Raw genomic sequence first — 19,151 nt, 5'->3', positions numbered from 1 at the left:
TTGGGAAGATATTAAATAAATAATAAAATCCAGATTTTTTTAGATTTCGGACCGAAATTTCAAGATTTTTTAACGTTTCAAGTTTACCCAATTTCGGTTTCAGGGTCGACAGAAACCCGAAATTTAAAACCTTGGCCGAAACCGAAATTTCGGCCGAAATCCTGAAATTCGGGCTTTCTTGGGTAGTTTCGACAGAAATTCTATAAAAAAAAAAAGATTTTCTCGAAATTTTGGCTGAAATCTCTTACAGTTTGGCAATTTCAATTTCAATACGTTTCCATTTCGGTCTTGACCAGACTGAAATTTCGGATTTTGGTCGAAATTTAAAACCATGGACCCACCTATGGATGATCTTAACTCTACATTAGTAGGCCCTACTTTGGATCGCTAATGACCAAGCATAAGCCAATAGGTGAATCCTATTTGCTAGGCAATTTCGCGGGAAGGTAACTTACTTTTGCAGGAGACAGCAGCCACGGCAGCACATTTTTTAGCAGATTTTGTCTTATTTGTGCAATTGATTTGATTGGTTCTTTTTCTCTTGCAAAAGTGAGCTGTGAAATGACTTTGGGCAAAATTACCTAACTAATCCCTACTTAATAAAATGGGTTTTTTTTTTAATCTTTGAATGTGGAATTACACATGAGCAACTATCCATATTCAACAACCTAAAATTTATATAATTGGACATTAGACCTCTTATTGGTGTGATTTCGGATCATTGAAGATCCAACATAGAGCCTATGGGTGGATCAGATGGTCGAGCTCAAGGGTGCCTCAGGTCGCACCTTACCTGAGCTTTCCTACTTAGATAGGATATTATTGGTTATATTCCGGGGCAATATGCATTCCTTCCTACTTGATTGACCATGGCTTTCGTAGATAGTTCCAGTGCATATATCCATACATCAATCCTCTTAACACACTTGACACACACCAAGTATCTCTTCCACCAAACGCTCATACCAATCAGAGATCATCAAACATTTGCTCCAAGTGTGCAAAAAACTCCCCCTAGCCTCAGTTTCTCCCCCCAAAAGGAAGAACCAAAGAAAGGAGAAGAGAAGGAAAAACCATGATCAACACCTCTCTACACATTTCCTTTGCATCTAAAACAGATCAGATCATGTAATGCTACAGACTCATTGCAACAACGACTCAGTTCCTCCCCCAAAATTCTGTATTGGAGAACCCACCACCAACTGAGAAACACCAACAATCTCCTCTCTCTAGGCCTTCCCAGAAGCAGGAAGGGGAATAAAAATAGCAATTCGTCTGCTACCCACAGGAAAGCAAAGACCCATTTCCCCAAATTCTTTTCCAGAGCTGCTACTACACAAGGCAAGAATTTTTTATAGGATTTTGGTCATGGCACCAATGGGTTCTCCTGCAGGCTAAAGATAGAGTGGGATCTTCGTCACTCATCCCTGTGCTGTATTAGACTCCCCTGCAGAATTCCAAGGATAATCGATTCACATGGAGGTTTCATACCAGTGATGCTTCTGATACCAAAATCTAAAGCTCAACCTTCTACGAAATAAAGAATGAAACAAAATTAGAAACACTTCAATTTCATTTATTTGAAGAACCAAAGAAAGGTTAAGAGAAGGAAAAACCATGATCAACACCTCTCTACACATTTCCCTTGCATCTAAAACAGATCAGATCATGTAATGCTACAGACTCATTGCAACAACGACTCAGTTCCTCCCCCAAAATTTTGTATTGGAGAACCCACCACCAACTGAGAAACACCAACAATCTCCTCTCTCTAGGCCTTCCCAGAAGCAGGAAGGGGAATAAAAATAGCAATTCATCTGCTACCCACAGGAAAGCAAAGACCCATTTCCCCAAATTCTTTTCCAGAGCTGCTAATACACAAGGCAAGAATTTTTTATAGGATTTTTGTCATGGCACCAATGGGTTCTCCTGAGGGTAAAGATAGAGTGGGATCTTCGTCACTCATCCCTGTGCTGTAATTAGACTCCCCTGCAGAATTCCAAGGATAATCGATTCACATGGAGGTTTCATACCAGTGATGCTTCTGATACCAAAATCTAAAGCTCAACCTTCTACGAAATAAAGAATGAAACAAAATTAGAAACACTTCAATTTCATTTATTTGTGACATGATTTATCATGAGTTCAGATGGATAAAAAAGTTCTTCAGATACAGTTAACAAATAAGAGGACACATAAAATTCACTATTTGATTAAGGAAATCAAGCATTTCCAAATTATTATCTTTAAGCAGAGTTTGCCTACAGATTTTTCAAAAGAGGAAAAGAAAAAAATACAGGGACACCAAAGATAGGAAACAAAGTCAATCTTCTTCAGTCTTTGGGGGACCCTTCCATTTGAAATTGTCGGCGTAAGCCTTAACCTGCACCAAAGGAAAAGTTCCGATCAAATTAAGTGATACAACTAATATTGATTTCAAGCAATCAATCACACATTAGGTAAGTACTTAATAAGCTCCACCACCCAGTTCCATTCAGTCACAGGGAATTAAAAGCAAAAGAAAAAAAAAAGTTGAATACCATGGTAACTGGTAAGCATATGAAAAAAAATACACACAAGATTCCTTAGGGTGATAAAGAAAGATTATATAGCACCAAAGGAATATAATGTTGGAACAATATGCTTTAAAAGTTATTTAAGCAAGCTAACTGCACATTATAGGGATTGAAAAATGCATTGCATCCTAAGTCTAGAATAACAGTAAACTGATTTTCGACAATTTCATGTTCAGCATTAATTCAATTTTTATCGTGGTCATATTCGATGTGTCCAACATAAAAAAAACTACTATTTTTTTGGGCGAAAAAAATTTACTATTAAATTGCTGTAGCTAAAATAATAGTTAAGGATCATCTCAAACCTTCAAAAGCGGGGTATGGTGCTTCTTAACCTGCAAAATAATTTCAACAAATCACGTCAACAATCTGTTAAGATGAGAATCAAGGCAAGAAATCAGAAGATAAATGAAAAATATAACCACCACAAAAGATTAATTGATATCATTTCTGTACAAAAACATTAAAACAAGCAAACGTACGCCAACAAAGCCATAAAATAAAAAGTAAAAGACAATTTTAGTGTTGACAACAAATGTACCCTCCTTTTCTTGTTTCTTTTCTTACTTCTCTTTGAATTGTCAAGATATTCCCTAGTTGATTGACTGGATTGATGAAGAGGTCTCAAAATTTTAAAATTTCAACAAATATAGACATAAAGAACCCATTTTTTTGTGGTTTATATATAAAAATATGTAGCCACCTTAATGATTAATAATTAATAGTAAAAAAAACTTGTTGACCAAAATGAAAAGGGAAGAGATCACCGAAATTATGTTAAAGTTAACAGTGGTGTTTCCTAGACGTACAACCCTAGGTTCACTTCTTTATGATTAGGAAAAGATTTTCCCCATTTCCAAATTTTGAGAAAATCCAAATTTTTAATAAACAACACTTTGACTACTTTTTTCTCCTTACTTTCTTTGAGTGATAAAGTTAGCATCGGTGTTTCCCAGACGACCATCTCTAGGTTAACTTCTTTATGATTATGAAAAGATCTTCCACATTTTGAACAAATCCAAACTTTCAATCAACACTTTGTCCACAATGCCTTTTCTGAGCGATGTGAGGAGATTTTTCAGCAAAGGGACACCTTAAAAAGAATGCCCGGCTGCGAGTCCTTCCCCCCCCCCCCCCCCCAAAAAAAAATAAAAAATCAAAAGATATTTGATGTACCCTCTCTAGCTAAGGCCCAATCAATCCGGGCAACGAATGAGTTTTTATTGCTTTGGTTGGGCAAAACTTGGACTCGGACAAGAACTTGGCCGAAGAGGGAGTTGACACGGGCAAGTCGATGATTGATGCAGTGAGTTTTTAAACAATGTCACATGCACAGTCCACAGCTTTGTTGAAGAAGAGCGGATCAGTGTACCCATCAACACAAGAAAACGTGACCTTCATGGTTCTAAGCCCACCTCTCCACTATGCTTACTTCATTATGACTATCGAAAACTTTTAGTGAGTAGAAAAGCACCTCCTTGGCCGAAGTTAGGAACCAAAATGCTTCTGCTAGATAGACATTACAATTGGGCACTTACTTGGGAGTCAATTTTGTAGGTGAAGAGGTTCAACTTGTAGAATTTCTAACGCATCTAGAATACCAACCAAACCAAAGGGTCTCAATATCTTGAATCGCAAAGAATTTGAAGGAGCCAGTCAAGAGACAGGCCATATGTTAGCGTTAGTGGATGAAGGAGCTCTTCAGCTCTCATCAGAATAGCCATTTGACCTACCACCTGAGGTCAACCAATTATTACAGGAATTTAACGATGTGATTCCTGATGAGCTTCCGGCAGAATTACCACCCATGAGGGATGTTCAACATGCAATTGACCTAATCCCAGGTTCTCAATTGCCCAACCTTCCACACTACCGCATGAATCCTCTTGAGCGAGCTGAGTTACACCGACAGGTCGAGGAATTACTACAGCGGGGTGTGATCCGAGACAGTCCTAGCCCTTGTGTTGTACCCGCATTGCTAACACCAAAGAAAGACGGGTCTTGGAGAATGTGCGTTGACAGTCGCGCTATAAATAAAATCACTATCAAGTACAGATTTCCAATACCCCGTCTTGACGATATGTTAGATCTTTTAGCAGGGTCTCGTTGGTACTGTAAGATTGACTTACGAAGTGGATACCACCATATACGAATTCGTCCAGGTGACGAATGGAAAACTGCCTTTAAAACATCAGACGGTTTGTTCGAATGGCTAGTCATGCCCTTTGGGTTATCTAACGCTCCAAGCACAGTCATGAGGGTAATGGCTCAAATCTTACGTCCGTTTTTAGGCAAATTTGTGGTGGTATACTTTGACGATATTTTAGTCTTTAGTCGATCAAAAGGAGTACATCTGGATCACCTTAGGCTAGTTCTTGAGATCCTTCGAGAAGCCAAATTTTATGCAAATCTCAAGAAGTGCTCATTTATGTAAACACAGGTGATATTCCTTGGTTTCATTGTCTCGGAAAAGGGTGTTCCTGCCGACTAAGAAAAAGTAAGAGCGATTAATGAGTGGCCACTTCCTAAGACACTTTCTGAGGTTCGAAGTTTTCATGGCTTGGTCACATTTTATCGCATATTTGTTAAGGGCTTCAGTACCCTTATGGCTCCTATAACGGAAAGCATGAAGAAAGGAGAGTTACGTTGGACCTTTGCTGCCACCCAAGCTTTCCATAATGTCAAGCACAAGATGATTGCGGCTCCTGTCCTAGTTCACCTTGACTTTTCTAAAGTCTTTGAGGTTTCCTGTGATGCGTCAGGAGTGAGGATAGGAGGTGTATTAAGTCAAGAAGGACACCCTGTACCCTATTTTAGCGAGAAACTTAATGAGGCTAAACAACGATATTCTACATATGATAAAGAGTTGTACGCTGTTATACATGCATTGTTCCATTGGAGGTATTATTTATTACCGAAGGAGTTTGTCTTGTATTCTGACCACGAAGCGTTGAAATACCTTCATTCCCAAAAGTAATTAAATCAAAGGCACGCTAAGTGGATAGAATTTCTACAAGAATTTACGTTCGTCCTCAATCATCGGGCCAGAGTTGAAAATAAAGTCGCAAGTGCCTTAAGTCGTGTGGTTATGGTCTTACAGTCTATGAGTGTCAAGCTCATCGGATTTGATAGGCTGAAAGATGAGTATGCCACATGTCCTGATTTTGGCATCATCTTTCAAGATGTCCATGATGGTAACCGTCGCGACCATGTTGATTTCTTAATACAAGACGGTTATCTATTTCGAGGATCTAGGCTATGCATTCCCCGAACTTCCCTTCAAGATTTCTTAGTTTGGGAATTGCATACTGGAGGCCTAGCAGGACACTTTGGCAGGGATAAGACAATCGCGTTAGTCGATGATCGTTTTTACTCGCCATCTTTAAAGAAAGACGTAGCGTTAATTGTGTCTCAATGTCGCACCTGCCAATTGGGAAAGGCTAAGAAGCAAAACACTGCCTTATACACGCCATTGCCTATTCCCTACTCTCCATGGCAAGATGTCAGCATTGACTTTGTCCTTGGACTGCCTAGGACAACGATAGGACATGACTCCATCTTGCTTGTGGTAGATCGATTCTCACGGATGGCTCACTTTATTCCGTGTGGCAAGACAGCTAACGTCGTTCATGTTGCTAAGCTGTTCTTTAAGGAGGTCGTCAAACTTCACGGGCTACCAATTTCCATTGTGTCTGATAGAGATGTCAAGTTTGTTAACTATTTTTGGAGGACACTTTGGAAACTCTTTGGCACCCAATTGAAGTAGGGTAAGCTACAACTTTTTAGTTAACTTTGATGATTATTGAATAAAAATTGATTGGCTTCTCCCCTCTACAGGTTTCTTCTCCTCCCTCTAATTTCCTCTCTTCTTCTCCCCCAGACTTCTATTCTTCCCTCTCTTCTTCTTTCTTCCTCTTCTTCTATTTCTCCTTCCCAGCCTACCGTGTTCAAAGTTCAAACCTCCCGGATAGCAAAAATCAACATGCGATGGTCGGCCCATAGTGGGACCACATGTGCCACGTGTTTGCCAAGTGGGCCACACGTGCCGGGGAGTGTCAAAGTATAAAAGATAGATAATGCCTTTCTCCAACAGCTTAAGCTGTTGGAGAAGTCGGTAAGTTTCTAGCAAGTACAATTGGTACCGAATCGAGCGGATCAAAGAGTAATTTCTACCGAAAGAAACAGCACTGAAAAATTCCCCTAGTGCCAAAAGTCATCAAAAAATGACTTTTTGGGCGGTCGCTACCAAGTGAAAGAGGCCTTTGAACAAAAAACATGGGAAGTATTTTGAGAGTTATGACAGAAGACATTTACTATGTATCAAAGGTCTCTGTTGGGCATGACTGAAAAGTACAAATAACTTTGTAATTAGGATAAACATTGCAAAAATTTCCCTCCATGGTCATTAAAAATCCAAGGATTAACCTCAACAATCACTGAACGTGGTTAGTGAAAGGAAGATACACATTTTTCTTTTATAGTATTACAAACCAATACTTGTATTTTAATGGATAGTGATTGAAGAAGATATGGTCCCCATAAAATTCAGTAGGATAGGAAGTTATAAAAACAAAGATACACATACCACATAATCCCACCCATGTCTCTCAGCAAACTCCTTTGCAGCTTCTTCACTCTGAAAAGAAAGCCCTGCCTCACCTACATTGGCATATGGATCTCCTGTGGATGTCCAGCCCATCAATGGATTCTCCCACCTGTAAGAGTATTAGGAGTCAATGGCACAAATAGCATTCAAATTCGCATACATCATAGTCCTAATTCTATCATTTTCGCAACTAGTATGCTCTGAAGTGAGGTTTAATTAAAGTGGGGTTTAATTATCATATCCTTTATCCGGTGCCGAATGTGCCCTGATTTTTAATTTTTATGTTTTCAATTACTATAACAACAGCCTCACAGTCGCTCTTATCTATTTCAAAGACTCCCAGGCCATCAATATCCTCGTCGTCTAGGCTTTGGGATTCCCTGACTAAGATCCTGAAATGCTTGCCCTTTCAAGTGCTCTTTCTATCATTTTCTCCTCTATTTCGTTGGTTTATTTTTCCCAGTTTATATTATCCTTGCTCCAGCATGAAATGGAAATTATTATTATTATTTTGAGTAACAACTTTACTAAAAGGAAGAAACGTAGGACATTGCCCAATATACATGGCTGGACACTTGACATCTTCCTTCTTAAAGATCAACTCTCCCTTATTTTCTGAATGACACTTTGGGAAATCAACCGGATTCCAAGACACTAAAAGCTCCAGTTACGAAGTAGCTAAAATCCTATACCAAAGCACCAAATAAGCTTCAATTCCATTCAGATTTCTGGCAGATCCAATGTAAGTGAACATCACCTCATTCATGACATCCAAGAAGGCATCTCCAAAGCCAGCCCCTGCCCAGGTTGCATTTACTACTGCCATCAGAATTTAGCTTCACCAAACATGGGGAGGTACCTACCAAACATATGGGCTTTACACAAGATGAATAGCTCCTACAACACCATGATCTCAAGTGTTTTTAGTTTCATGTCGTTAAGGAAATCCACTTTAAATGTTTATTTGTGGATTTCAATTAGGTTAATCTATTCTGCATACTGTCAGAGCATAATTGCATCCATAGTCGCCATTTCCATTCTGTTCTAACTGGAGCAGGCAAAATGTTCCGTACCAATAAAGAACCAAAACAAAAGTGTACCAGGCTCTATTCTGGTTGCCTTGGAATGTTCCCGTTGGTTCCATCTTTTTTTTTTCTTTTCAGTTTTACATTTTATGAATATTATGGCTAGCAAACATCCTCAATCAAACAGGGGGATATAAACCTAGCAGAGCTCTTCAGCTATGAGGTTTATATAAACTCTTGTGCAATCATATAGTAGAAAGAGATAGAGGAGAGAAATCTAAGGGAGTGCAAACTCCATTCATTCACTATGTTTCATCAATAAAAGTCATGTACATATAAGTACGGTTTTGGCCAAAGCGACCAAAGTACCACTATCACCAAAGGGACTCCTTTTTACATTCCCAATAAAGCTAACATGGTCTGAGAGACATGCAGGGTTTTAAATGTCAGTTTTGGCATACATGCCGATCACCATGCAAATGGAAACATGTCGGTTTCGACCATAAATTTCGGTGGAAATCCCTTAATATTATCAAAGTTTATGGAAATGCATGCAGATGATAAAATTTTAAGTTGAAACTTCAAAACATGCTAGGAGCACAAAGACACACCTAGAAACCATCATACAAGTATCCATAATGGTTTAACAATATCAAACATCTAATGACATGCGTTGTCACAAATGTTTAGAACAGTATGATCCATTCTAAACTAAAAATGTATTCAACAACATATACATATGCTTCAAATAAGCATAAAATGTAGGAAAAAACCACTCCATTATAATGGAGTACAAAATAATGATAGGAATTTAAAGAATCTTCAAGCAAAAAAAGAATAAAATATTTAATTTTTGATAAATATAATCTAACTATGTCATTCGGTTGATCAGTCAAGAACTCACATATAATAAAAATAGAAGTTAACATGCTTATATGATTAATTTTTATTCAAAAATATACTTTCTCTAATTTTTCAAACCCATAAATCCATGGAAAAATGAAAATTTATGCACTAATCTATGTGAAAATGCATCAAATCAACAATTAGTGGATATATCTACAATCATTGAAGAGACGAGCTAAAAAATATAAATAAACAATTACCAAGCAAAAAAGTGGTCAAATTTTCAATATTTCAACTGAAATTTTGTAATTTGCATATTGAAGTGGTAGTGTTTCAGTCGACATGAATGAACGTTACTGAAATTTATACGTGTCGACCAAAGGACTTTGTTTTGTTAGAGATGGAAACAAAAACAGGTTACCTTTTCATGGTTTTAGTCGACATTTAGAATCGAGGAGACATGTTAAGCTTGTCATAAGTAGTGATGATGATCAGGTTTGAAAATTTAGTAAAGATGTTAGAAACATGCTCAGTATGGAGAAATTTCTCCATTTTTCATGTTCTCACTTATGAGTTGAAAGTCGATCTCAATGTATTTTGTCCTTAGGCATAGCCAGAAATATCTTTGATATTTTGTGTTTTTTTGATAAAATGACAAAATCCCAAAATTTTCCCAAGATTCTAAAAGATCATCGAGATGCCTTGATATGTTATTTTTTTTACTGTTAAAATATCATTATAAATTCACAATATTATATGTTGTCCTAATTTTGTTCTTAAATTTTATATTTTTATATTTCAAAATATTTTTTCCATTTTTTCTTGATAAAACCCAAAAACAATAAAAAAAATCAAATATACCGAGATAATCCATGGGCTGCTGAATAGCAGCAAACTGTTCGAACAATTTTTTTCATCTTGGCGAGATAATCTTGGATGGTAGATTTGTCAGAAATTCTACATGCAACTGCATGAGCCGAGCTCCAGATCGTCCAGAATAGAAAGAATGTGAAGTGCACCACAAATCTTGAGCTGATGTAAAATCGAGAACTGGAGAAAGAACCTTAGAAGGCATACCATAAAACATATTCGGGATTACATTCCCAACGAGAGACAGTAGTAGTACGAGGTTTACCATCTCCGGCAGCATCCACAAATTTCCCTTTAACTCTTTCCACCCAAATTAATTCATCTGGAGGAAGATAGTTTCCCTCGAGATGAACAAGGCGACCTTGGGCATGAATGGTCATCAAAATCTAACCCCTTCCATAAGAGAAAATTGTTGTGGGATAACTTGATATTTATCAGTTGGGAAAGCAATTGAAAGGAAGGAAAAGAAGAGCATGGATGAATGTTGATGAGATAAGATGAGAAGGGAAACAAGGAAAATAAAAGAAAATATTGAAGAAGAGAAAAGAAGGTAGGGTGCACGAAAAAGGAGTATAAAATGAAAAAGGAGGAGAAAAGAATTGGGGTGGGGGTGGGGGGCTAGAGTAGCCTTGATTAGGGGCTGGGAGGGATTTTTTTTATTACTTTCGCAGGGTTTAGGGCTGTATTTTTGTGTTTGTGGGTTTTTGGATGGAGGTTGAAAAGGTGCTAGCATGCACCTAATGACTTAAGTTGCGCACTAAAATGCACCAACTAAGTGAAATAGAGATGAAGACGTGAAATCAAAAGATAATGAAAAGGAGTTGGATTTTGAAGAAGAATAAGGTTTTTGATAGAAAGGGAAGAAAGAAGAAAATAATTAAGAGGATTTATACATATGCTAGATAAAGGAAAATACAAAGGCATGCGAATGGGGAAAAAAAAAAGAGTACCTTGATCGAGAAGAGGTCCCTTGGATCCTATTTGTGAGATCTCACGGCTCTAATGCCATGTGAATTATTGTGTAATCATATCGTAGAAAGAGATGGAGAGGAGAGAATGTAGAAAGAGATGGAGAGAGACAATAACTCAATTCATTCATCTATCTTTCACCAACACAAGCCATATAAATATGAGTAGAGTTTGGTCAAAGTAACCACAATACCACTATCACTAAAACAACTCCTTTTTACAGTTTATGCTGATGTTACGTAGATTTTGCGGATTCTAAATGGATGATAACTTGATAAATATAGATGGTAGACCTAGTAAAATGCTTGCTTATGTATAACGTATTCTAGTTATTATCTAACTTGTACTTTTCTAATTTCTTGGTGTCTTCACCATTTAAAAAAAAAAAAATGGTTTGTCTTCGCCAAACCAGACAAGGAGGAATGCCAAAACTTTCAGTTACAAAAAATAAAAGAAGAAAAAGATGCCCAATGGAACTGATCTGACAACTATTTAAGTACAGTGTAATATCCAATCTGGGAACAAAGAGACATACTGATAACTGGACTGAGATGTACTTATTTATTTTATTCAAAGCCGCCTTGTACTGAGCAAAGAAATGATGATATCATAAATGAGGGACGAATGAGTATCAAAGAATAGGTGCTCCCTCCTGTTCTTTTTTGTTTTTTGGGGTGGAAGAGTTCTTTTTTTATCATTAAAAAAAGAGTTCTTTATCATTCTACGGTGAAGAAAGTCTACTTCCAATAATGGATTTAGAGAACAACTCGCACTGACAGTGTACACATACAAGTATCAGTGGAAAACCTGATCTATAAACAAGAGAAAATTGCAGGATAGCTGACCAGGGATGCTTTGTGCTATTATCTAGTATTCAGGTCCAACTTAAGGACTCTGGTGCTGAGTTAATAAATGATAGAATCACAAATGGGAGAATTCTATCAAAAAATAAAATTGAGAGAGAGAGAGAGGATGGGATTTGAAGATCTTGGCCATGTATGAAGATAAAAACTAATTCATGTAGAGTGTCACAATTAATTCATGTTAAAGAAATAAGTGCTTCAGAATAAAAAAGCATTCATTATCTACAATACTACAAAAAGAAAGCCAAATGTATGCTATCATATATGCCAAAGGATCCTCTTAACATCACTCATTTTGCACTGATGAAAAAAGTCCAACACTTTATAAAAACTTACTGAAGCCAAAGAAGAAATCAATTTACTTAGATATTTATCCTCTACGTGGCAAAAGAGAAGATATTGGAACATACTTCTGAGTAGACATAAAATTGATCTTCCACTTTCCAACTTTTCCAGAACCTTGCTGTGTTGCAGTTCGAGCTGGTGAGTAAATTACCACCTGCCATGAAAGATGCAAATGAAGTGAAAAGAAACTATCAACATGAAAAAAAAAAAAACTAAGCTAAATGAAGTGACTGCGCTGATCATGGTTGCAACCTCAAGGGTATTTATTATTTAATCATTTAATGTGCTTGCGTAGAAAATGTTATGGGTCACATGAACTTTCATTAAAACCAGTCTAAATGTATCAACACTAGTAGATGCATAAGCATATCAATTAATTCCCCATTTAAACTACTGTAGATTATAAATTTCACATTATCTAATGTGCTTTGGTTTCCGATCTCCAAAATCTAACAAATGTTCCTTGTGGAAACCAATATGGGAACAAACTACCCAGAGAAAGCATGCAGGTTGAATTTGTCAGCTCTCAATATCCATAAGCTTCCTCCTTGCTGGAAAAGAATTATTCATCCAATCATCTTCAAAATGTGGTGGAGAGAGAGAGAGAGAGAGAGAGAGAGAGACAATATATTGATAGCCGCCTTATAGCATTACATACGACAAGAACAAATACCCTTCATTAAATAATAATAGATCTTTTTGGCTCCCCTCTCATGTTGATATGTTTCCATGAACCATTGATGACTTGCCAACTAGACTATTGTGAATTTGTGATGATCAACAGCTAATCCCTTTCTAAGAACACAAGCTTACCTTAGAGTGGAACATAGTCAGGTCAGGTGTAAATAAGCTGACATTTTTCTAACTTCTTCCCACACAAAATTATTGCCAATTTCAGCATGCTTTGATTCTAGCATGGTAAATTGGGTTCTGAGATAATTTAGAAGCAATTATTATTTTTGAATGGTGGATCAAACTTTATTAAAAGAAGCAAAGACAGAACAAAATACCGATATATATATATATATATATATATATATATATATATATATATATATAGAGGAAAGTGTTTCTAGTCCGGCCGACTAGAGATCATTCTCTAGTCCGCCACCCAAAAACACATGGGTCCCACATATTTTGGTGATGCAAAGCATTCATTTGATGGGCCTTGACATAGAGACGGTGTCCACAAGAAATTAGCTTCATAGGATCATCCCAACCCTATGATTTGTGGATCTTAAAATGGACGGCTATAAACCGCCACAAATCTGTCCATTTTTTAACTCCACAAATCGAAGGGTTAAGAAGATCCTATGAAGCTGAATTTTTGTGGACATCCTATCTATGATGAGGCCTATCAAATGAATGCTTTAGATCACCACAAAATATGTGGGACCCATGTGTTTTTGGGTGGCGGACTAGAGAATGATCTCTAGTCGGCCGGACTAGAAACACTTTCCTCATATATATATATATATATGGGAAAAGTGTTGCTACTCGGTCTTGTAGCTAAGCTTATCTACTCGGTCGGGTTAAAAACAGTGGGGGCCCACATTGTTTGGGTGATCCAAACCATTCATTTGAAAGCCCCTTACCTAGATATGGTGTCCACAAAAAATCAGATCCATAGGATCATCCTAACCCATCCAACAGTGGAGAGAAAAATGGGAAAAAATGGACACACACAGTGTGTCCACAAATCTACTCATTTTTCCCTCCACTGTTGGATGGGTTAAGATGATCCTATGGGTCTGATTTTTTGTGGACACCCTATCTATGTAAGGGGCTTTCAAATGAATGGTTTGGATCACCCAAACAATGTGGGCCCCCACTGTATTTAACTCGACCGAGTAGATAAGCTTAGCTACAAGACCGCGTAGCAACTCTTTTCCGTATATATATATATATATATGTGTGTGTGTGTGTGTGTGTGTGTGTGTGTGTGAGAGAGAGAGAGAGAGAGAGAGAGAAGTGTCTGTAGTCGGCCGACTAGAGAACCTTCTCTAGTCCACCGACCCAAAACACAGTGGGTCCACATTGTTTGGATGATCCAAAGCATTCATTTGATAGGCCCTGACATAGATAAGGTGTGCCCAAAAAATCAGTTCCATAGGATCATCTTAACCCTTCGATTTGTGGAGCTAAAAATTGGACAGATTAGTGAAGTTTTATACCCATCCATTTGAACCTCCACAAATCGTAGGGTTGGGATGATCCTATGGAGCAGATTTTTTGGGCACACCCTATCCATGTCAGGGCCTATTAAATGAATGCTTCAGATCACACAAAAAATGTGGGCCCGCACGCTGACGGACTAGAAAACTTTTCTAGTCGGCCGACTAGAAACATCAACCCTATATATATATATATATATATATATATATATATATATATATATATATATATATATATATATATATATAGAGAGAGAGAGAGAGAGAGAACAGTTTCTGCGCTCGAGCGCAGTTGTGCTATCTGCACTCGAGCTACAAAACAGTCTCTCATTCGTTGTTGTGTGTGGGTCCGGGTAGAAAGAAGTAAGTTAAATCAAATTTTGAAAATGACAGTCGAGTCCTCCTCTTCCAGCGAAACAAAATTAAAATGACAGTTGAGTCCTAGTGATTAAAAAAGAAAACGAGCGATGGTTTCTGTCCATAACGCAAGCGAGAAGAAGATCTGGGTTTTGGGTGAAAAAAATCGAAGATCTGGTCTTTTTCCGCAGCGAGAAGAAGCCCCATCACCATCTACTTCAACTCAAGGTCTCTTTCTTAGGTATGTATATATTTGTTGCCTTTTTCCTTTTCGTTTTCATCATCATTTTTTCTATTTTTTCCAGATCTTCTCTGCAATGAAAACGATAGCAACAGATCTTCTCTTTTCTATTTGTTCTTGGCTTAGGATTTTTTCAAATAGTGATTAGATTTAAAAAAAATAGAGCTTTTTTACATTGGGAGCTTTTTTACCCTAGTTTTCCCCCTTTTTCTTCTCTGCTCAATCTCTTTTGTTATGTTGTCGTGAAGAGAGAGGGACTCAACTGGAATATCGGTTTTGTTTGAAAGGAATAGAAGGGCTCAACTGTCATTTCCAATTTCTTTTTAACAAATATGATACACAGGGGACCCACTTACACAGCCAATGGAATGTTGTTTCTCGCTCGAGCGCAGATAACCCAACTGCGCTCGAGCGCAGAAACTCTTTTCTCATATATATATATATATATATATATATGAGAAAACGGTTCCTACACATATGTGTAGAGAGTTCTCTACACACTAGCTTAAAATACAATGGGGGCCCCACATTGTTTGGGTGATCCAAGCCATCCATTTTAAAGGCCCTCACATAGATAGGGTGTCTACAAAAAATCAGATCCATAGGATCATCCCAACCCTACGATTTGTGGATGTAAAATGGATGTCTTTAAACCTTCACAAATTAGTCCATTTTTTGCCTCCACAATTCGAATGGTTAGGATGATCCTATGGATCTGATTTTTTGTGGACACCCTATCTATGTGAGGGTCTTAAAAATGAATGGTTTGGATCACCCAAATAATGTGGCCCCCACTGTATTTTAAGCTAGTGTGTAGATAACTTCTCTACACATGTGTAGGAACCGTTTTCTCTCTCTCTCTCTCTCTCTCTCTCTCTCTCTCTCTCTCTCTCTCTCTCTCTCTCTCTCTCTCTCTCTCTCTCTATATATATATATATATATATATATATATATATATATATATATATATGACTCAACCGAGATGGTCAAGTCTAAGCTACACAAACAAACCTTTATTTATTTTTTTGCATCTTAACGCTGGCATAACAAGGGCTTTATAACCATCTCTTGCAGTGAATGTCAAAACCATGTCAATTTAGCAATGGCCATGGCACGATACACAGCTTTTATATGCACTTCAATCTCTACAGAAGTGGAAGCACTTTGTGAAAGTCTATGGTAGTCCATGGAAATCCTGTAAAATCATGAAAGTTTATGTATGCCCATGAAAACAATGGAAATCCTTCGTTGGCTAATAGACGCCATAATGAGTGGAGTGTGTTAACTCAAGGTCCATCTTAGACACCATCCTAAGTTGAGTTTGTTAACTAGGTCCACACTAGATATAGGTCCCATGGGGGGTCAAAACCTTCCAAACCTCCATATGGGGGATTCGTTGTTAATAGACCATTGTATAAAGAAGTTTCATTGCTGAATAAGTATTGAGTAGGAGCCAAACGAAGTTGTTACGAGATAAGAATGCGAGCTATGTTTTGCACTCTAGAGAGTGTGTGCCTATATCTCATTGCCTTTCTGCAGATGATGCAATCATTTTTTTCCCAATGGAAGACAGAGATTGATTGACAATATTATGAGATTTTTGGCATCTTATGAATCGGCTTCTGGACAACTGGTAAACAAGGAAAAAGTAGCTTCTCTTGCTCTGATGATATTCCTCTCTCTAGAAGGACTATAATAAAGACATCAACATGTTCTCAACTAAAAAGATTGCCTATGGAGTACCTGGGAGCGCCCTTGTACTATGAAAGAATGAAGATAATTTACTTTGAGAAGTTGATTGATAAGGTCCAGTGACAGCTAGAAGACTAGAAAGGAAATCTTCTTTCATTCGCCGGGGGGGGGGGGGAGATCACATTTTACCCAATCATGTGATGTCCGCTACGCCTATTTAGCCGACCCCAACTAGTTTGGGACAAAGGTTTTGTTGAGTTGAGTATGTGATGCCAGCTATGCCTATTTACCTTTAGCAGTTCTTGAACGTCTTGAAAGCATATTTGCTAATTTTTAGCGAGGAACTAGAGAGTATGGTAAAAAAAATCACCAGGTAGCTTGGGAAAAGCTTTGCAAACCAAAGGATGAAGGCGGTCTCAATACGAAGTCCTTCAAGGATTTATGCAGTACGTTTAGAGTCAAGAGCATTCCTAATCTGCACCAAAAATCAAACTTATGGAGTTCTTTCATTAAGTATTGATATTTAAAGGGAGAGAGCTTCTACTTAATGGTTGGCAAAATAGGGGACTTGAAACTCTGAATAGACATGCTTCATATGAAGAAAGAGTGGACAGAGCGGATGGATTATTGGTGAAGGAAATGTTTTGTTTTGGATGGATAAATGGTTTTTTTTGGAATGATAATCACTTGGACTTAGAATGGATAAATGGTTTGATGATAGTCATCTTATTGCCAACATTCCTAATTTTGAGTGTCTGGACTTAAAACTTTATGTTAAAGATATTCTCAATGTGGCTGGCGAGTGGGATCCTTCTGCCGTGGAAAATAATATTCCTAGCTCAGTTATTAATAACATCAACTCTTTATCTTTAAGAATCTCCCCTCAAAGCGACAGACTGGTTTGGACGCCTAACAACTCGGGTCACCTCGTAACAAGACTTCACTACAAATTTGGCCCAAGTTTATTTGGAAGGATTTGCCATGAAATAGCTACTTTTATTGGAGTCTTTGAAAGGGTGTTTTTTTGTGGACAGTAGGGTAAATGACATGTTTATTCCTACCCCTTCAAAATGCAATTGCTGTGAAGATGCTAACTAGACATTGATCACCTTTTTATCGGGATCGACCTTGATAGAGCTTTGTCAGATTTAGTATTCGATTGAGTTCATTCTTTCATTTTTCTTTGAGTATTGAGACATGGGAGCAGGTCCTCTTGTAATTCTCTTTAACCTGGATTGTACATTTTGAAATCCAGGTTTTAGGTTATAAAATTCAGGATTTTACAATCCTAGTATCCAAATGGCCATATAGTGTGTATTGTTCGATTCAATCAATGAATACAGATGTAGAAAAGTAGGAAAAATTTAAGAATAAAAATTAAAGGCAGTGTGTACCCTTCTACGGAGGTGTTCTTGAGGGATTCCAGAGACGATTCCGATCTCACCAGGTTTGACCTCAACCAACGCATCTGAAGAGAGCGATCTCCACCACGAAGATCGAAGAATGAGACGAGTAGGGCGCTGTAAAGAGGAAGCCATTTTCGAACCCCTTTTTCTAGCCCCTTTTTTCTTGTTTCGGAGAACTGAGAAGGGGGATTTCTCTGACACGAAAATACAGACTGTGCCTTGGGACTCTGTTGTTCTATCATGATTTTTAAAGTACCCCGTAGATCATCCTGTGGACATGATCTGCAGGGTACATCCTATGTACGTCGTGGCCCAACAAATAACGGTTTGGATCATCCGAAGTGAGTCCCACTACTTTTCGAAAAGCTGCAGCATATAAAACTCCTAAGGATCAATTACTGTTACATGCTGGAGAGTTGAAAAAATGACGAGAAAATGTTGAGTTTTGAAAAAACACTAAGAAATGCTACTTTATTAAAAAAAGACATTTTAGGACGAAAATACCCCTCAACTTACTTTTATCTTTCTCTTCTTGGTTTTACCTTTTACTCTTTTACTTGCAGGTTTTACTCCGACGCATTTGTGTGAAACGATCTCATTTTCCGGCGATAGAAGCCTTCTTCTCCGGCGAAACATCGTCATTTCTCCGGCATATGCCCATTTGTCTTGAGAGGGTAGAAAGAGTTCTCTAGAGATGCCCCTTTCTCATTTTCTTTTTCCTCATCCAAATATCCAAAATCTCATTATCTTTGTAAGTCTTTAGGGTTTATAATCTTCTCATTCATCTAGACATTTGGCACTTTCTTTTATTAGGTTTCTCATGCTGAGGTCCTTTTGCTTCTACAAAAGGAAATTAATATCAGTGTATTTGTGGCTTTTGATTATGTGGGTTTGGGGAGAAACCCACCTCTTATACTGTTTGGCCAAAAAATAGGTTACTTGAAGCTAAAAAAATGTAACTCGGATCCAAAATCGATAGCTGAAAGCCAGAAAATCGATAGGTTATTTGAAGGCAGAAATGATAGTTGAAGCCCAAAAAATACTAGTTGAAGCCAAAAAAAAGTTACTCAAAGCCAAAAATGATAGTCGAAGCCAAAAAAAATTATAGTGAAAGGCAAAAAAAAATTTCCTTAAGCCAAAAAACTAGTCGATGCCAAAAAACAAATTACTCAAAGGCAAAA

At 37.6% G+C, this 19,151-nt stretch overlaps 1 protein-coding gene across 1 annotated transcript; it reads right to left on the bottom strand.

The window, feature by feature from the left end:
* Positions 1-2,087: 2,087 nt before the first annotated feature.
* On the bottom strand, positions 2,088-18,207 carry FRO1 (NADH-ubiquinone oxidoreductase-like protein). The gene is made up of 5 exons (XM_077364668.1): positions 17,959-18,207; positions 12,166-12,254; positions 7,162-7,291; positions 2,882-2,911; positions 2,088-2,383 (listed from the first exon to the last, which is right to left on the bottom strand). Exons 1-5 carry the CDS (start codon positions 18,100-18,102, stop codon positions 2,324-2,326), a joined length of 453 nt encoding a protein of 150 aa, XP_077220783.1. The 5' UTR covers positions 18,103-18,207; the 3' UTR covers positions 2,088-2,323.
* Between the last annotated feature and the right edge of the window lie 944 nt (positions 18,208-19,151).

This window comes from Tasmannia lanceolata, unplaced genomic scaffold (genome assembly GCF_043159265.1).
Source record: "Tasmannia lanceolata isolate RefF3 unplaced genomic scaffold, GAP_Taslan_0.1 ptg000020l, whole genome shotgun sequence".
Classification (NCBI taxonomy): domain Eukaryota; kingdom Viridiplantae; phylum Streptophyta; class Magnoliopsida; order Canellales; family Winteraceae; genus Tasmannia; species Tasmannia lanceolata.
The sequence above is the reverse complement of the archived record's forward strand: the minus strand, read 5'-3'. Positions and strand labels throughout refer to the sequence as shown.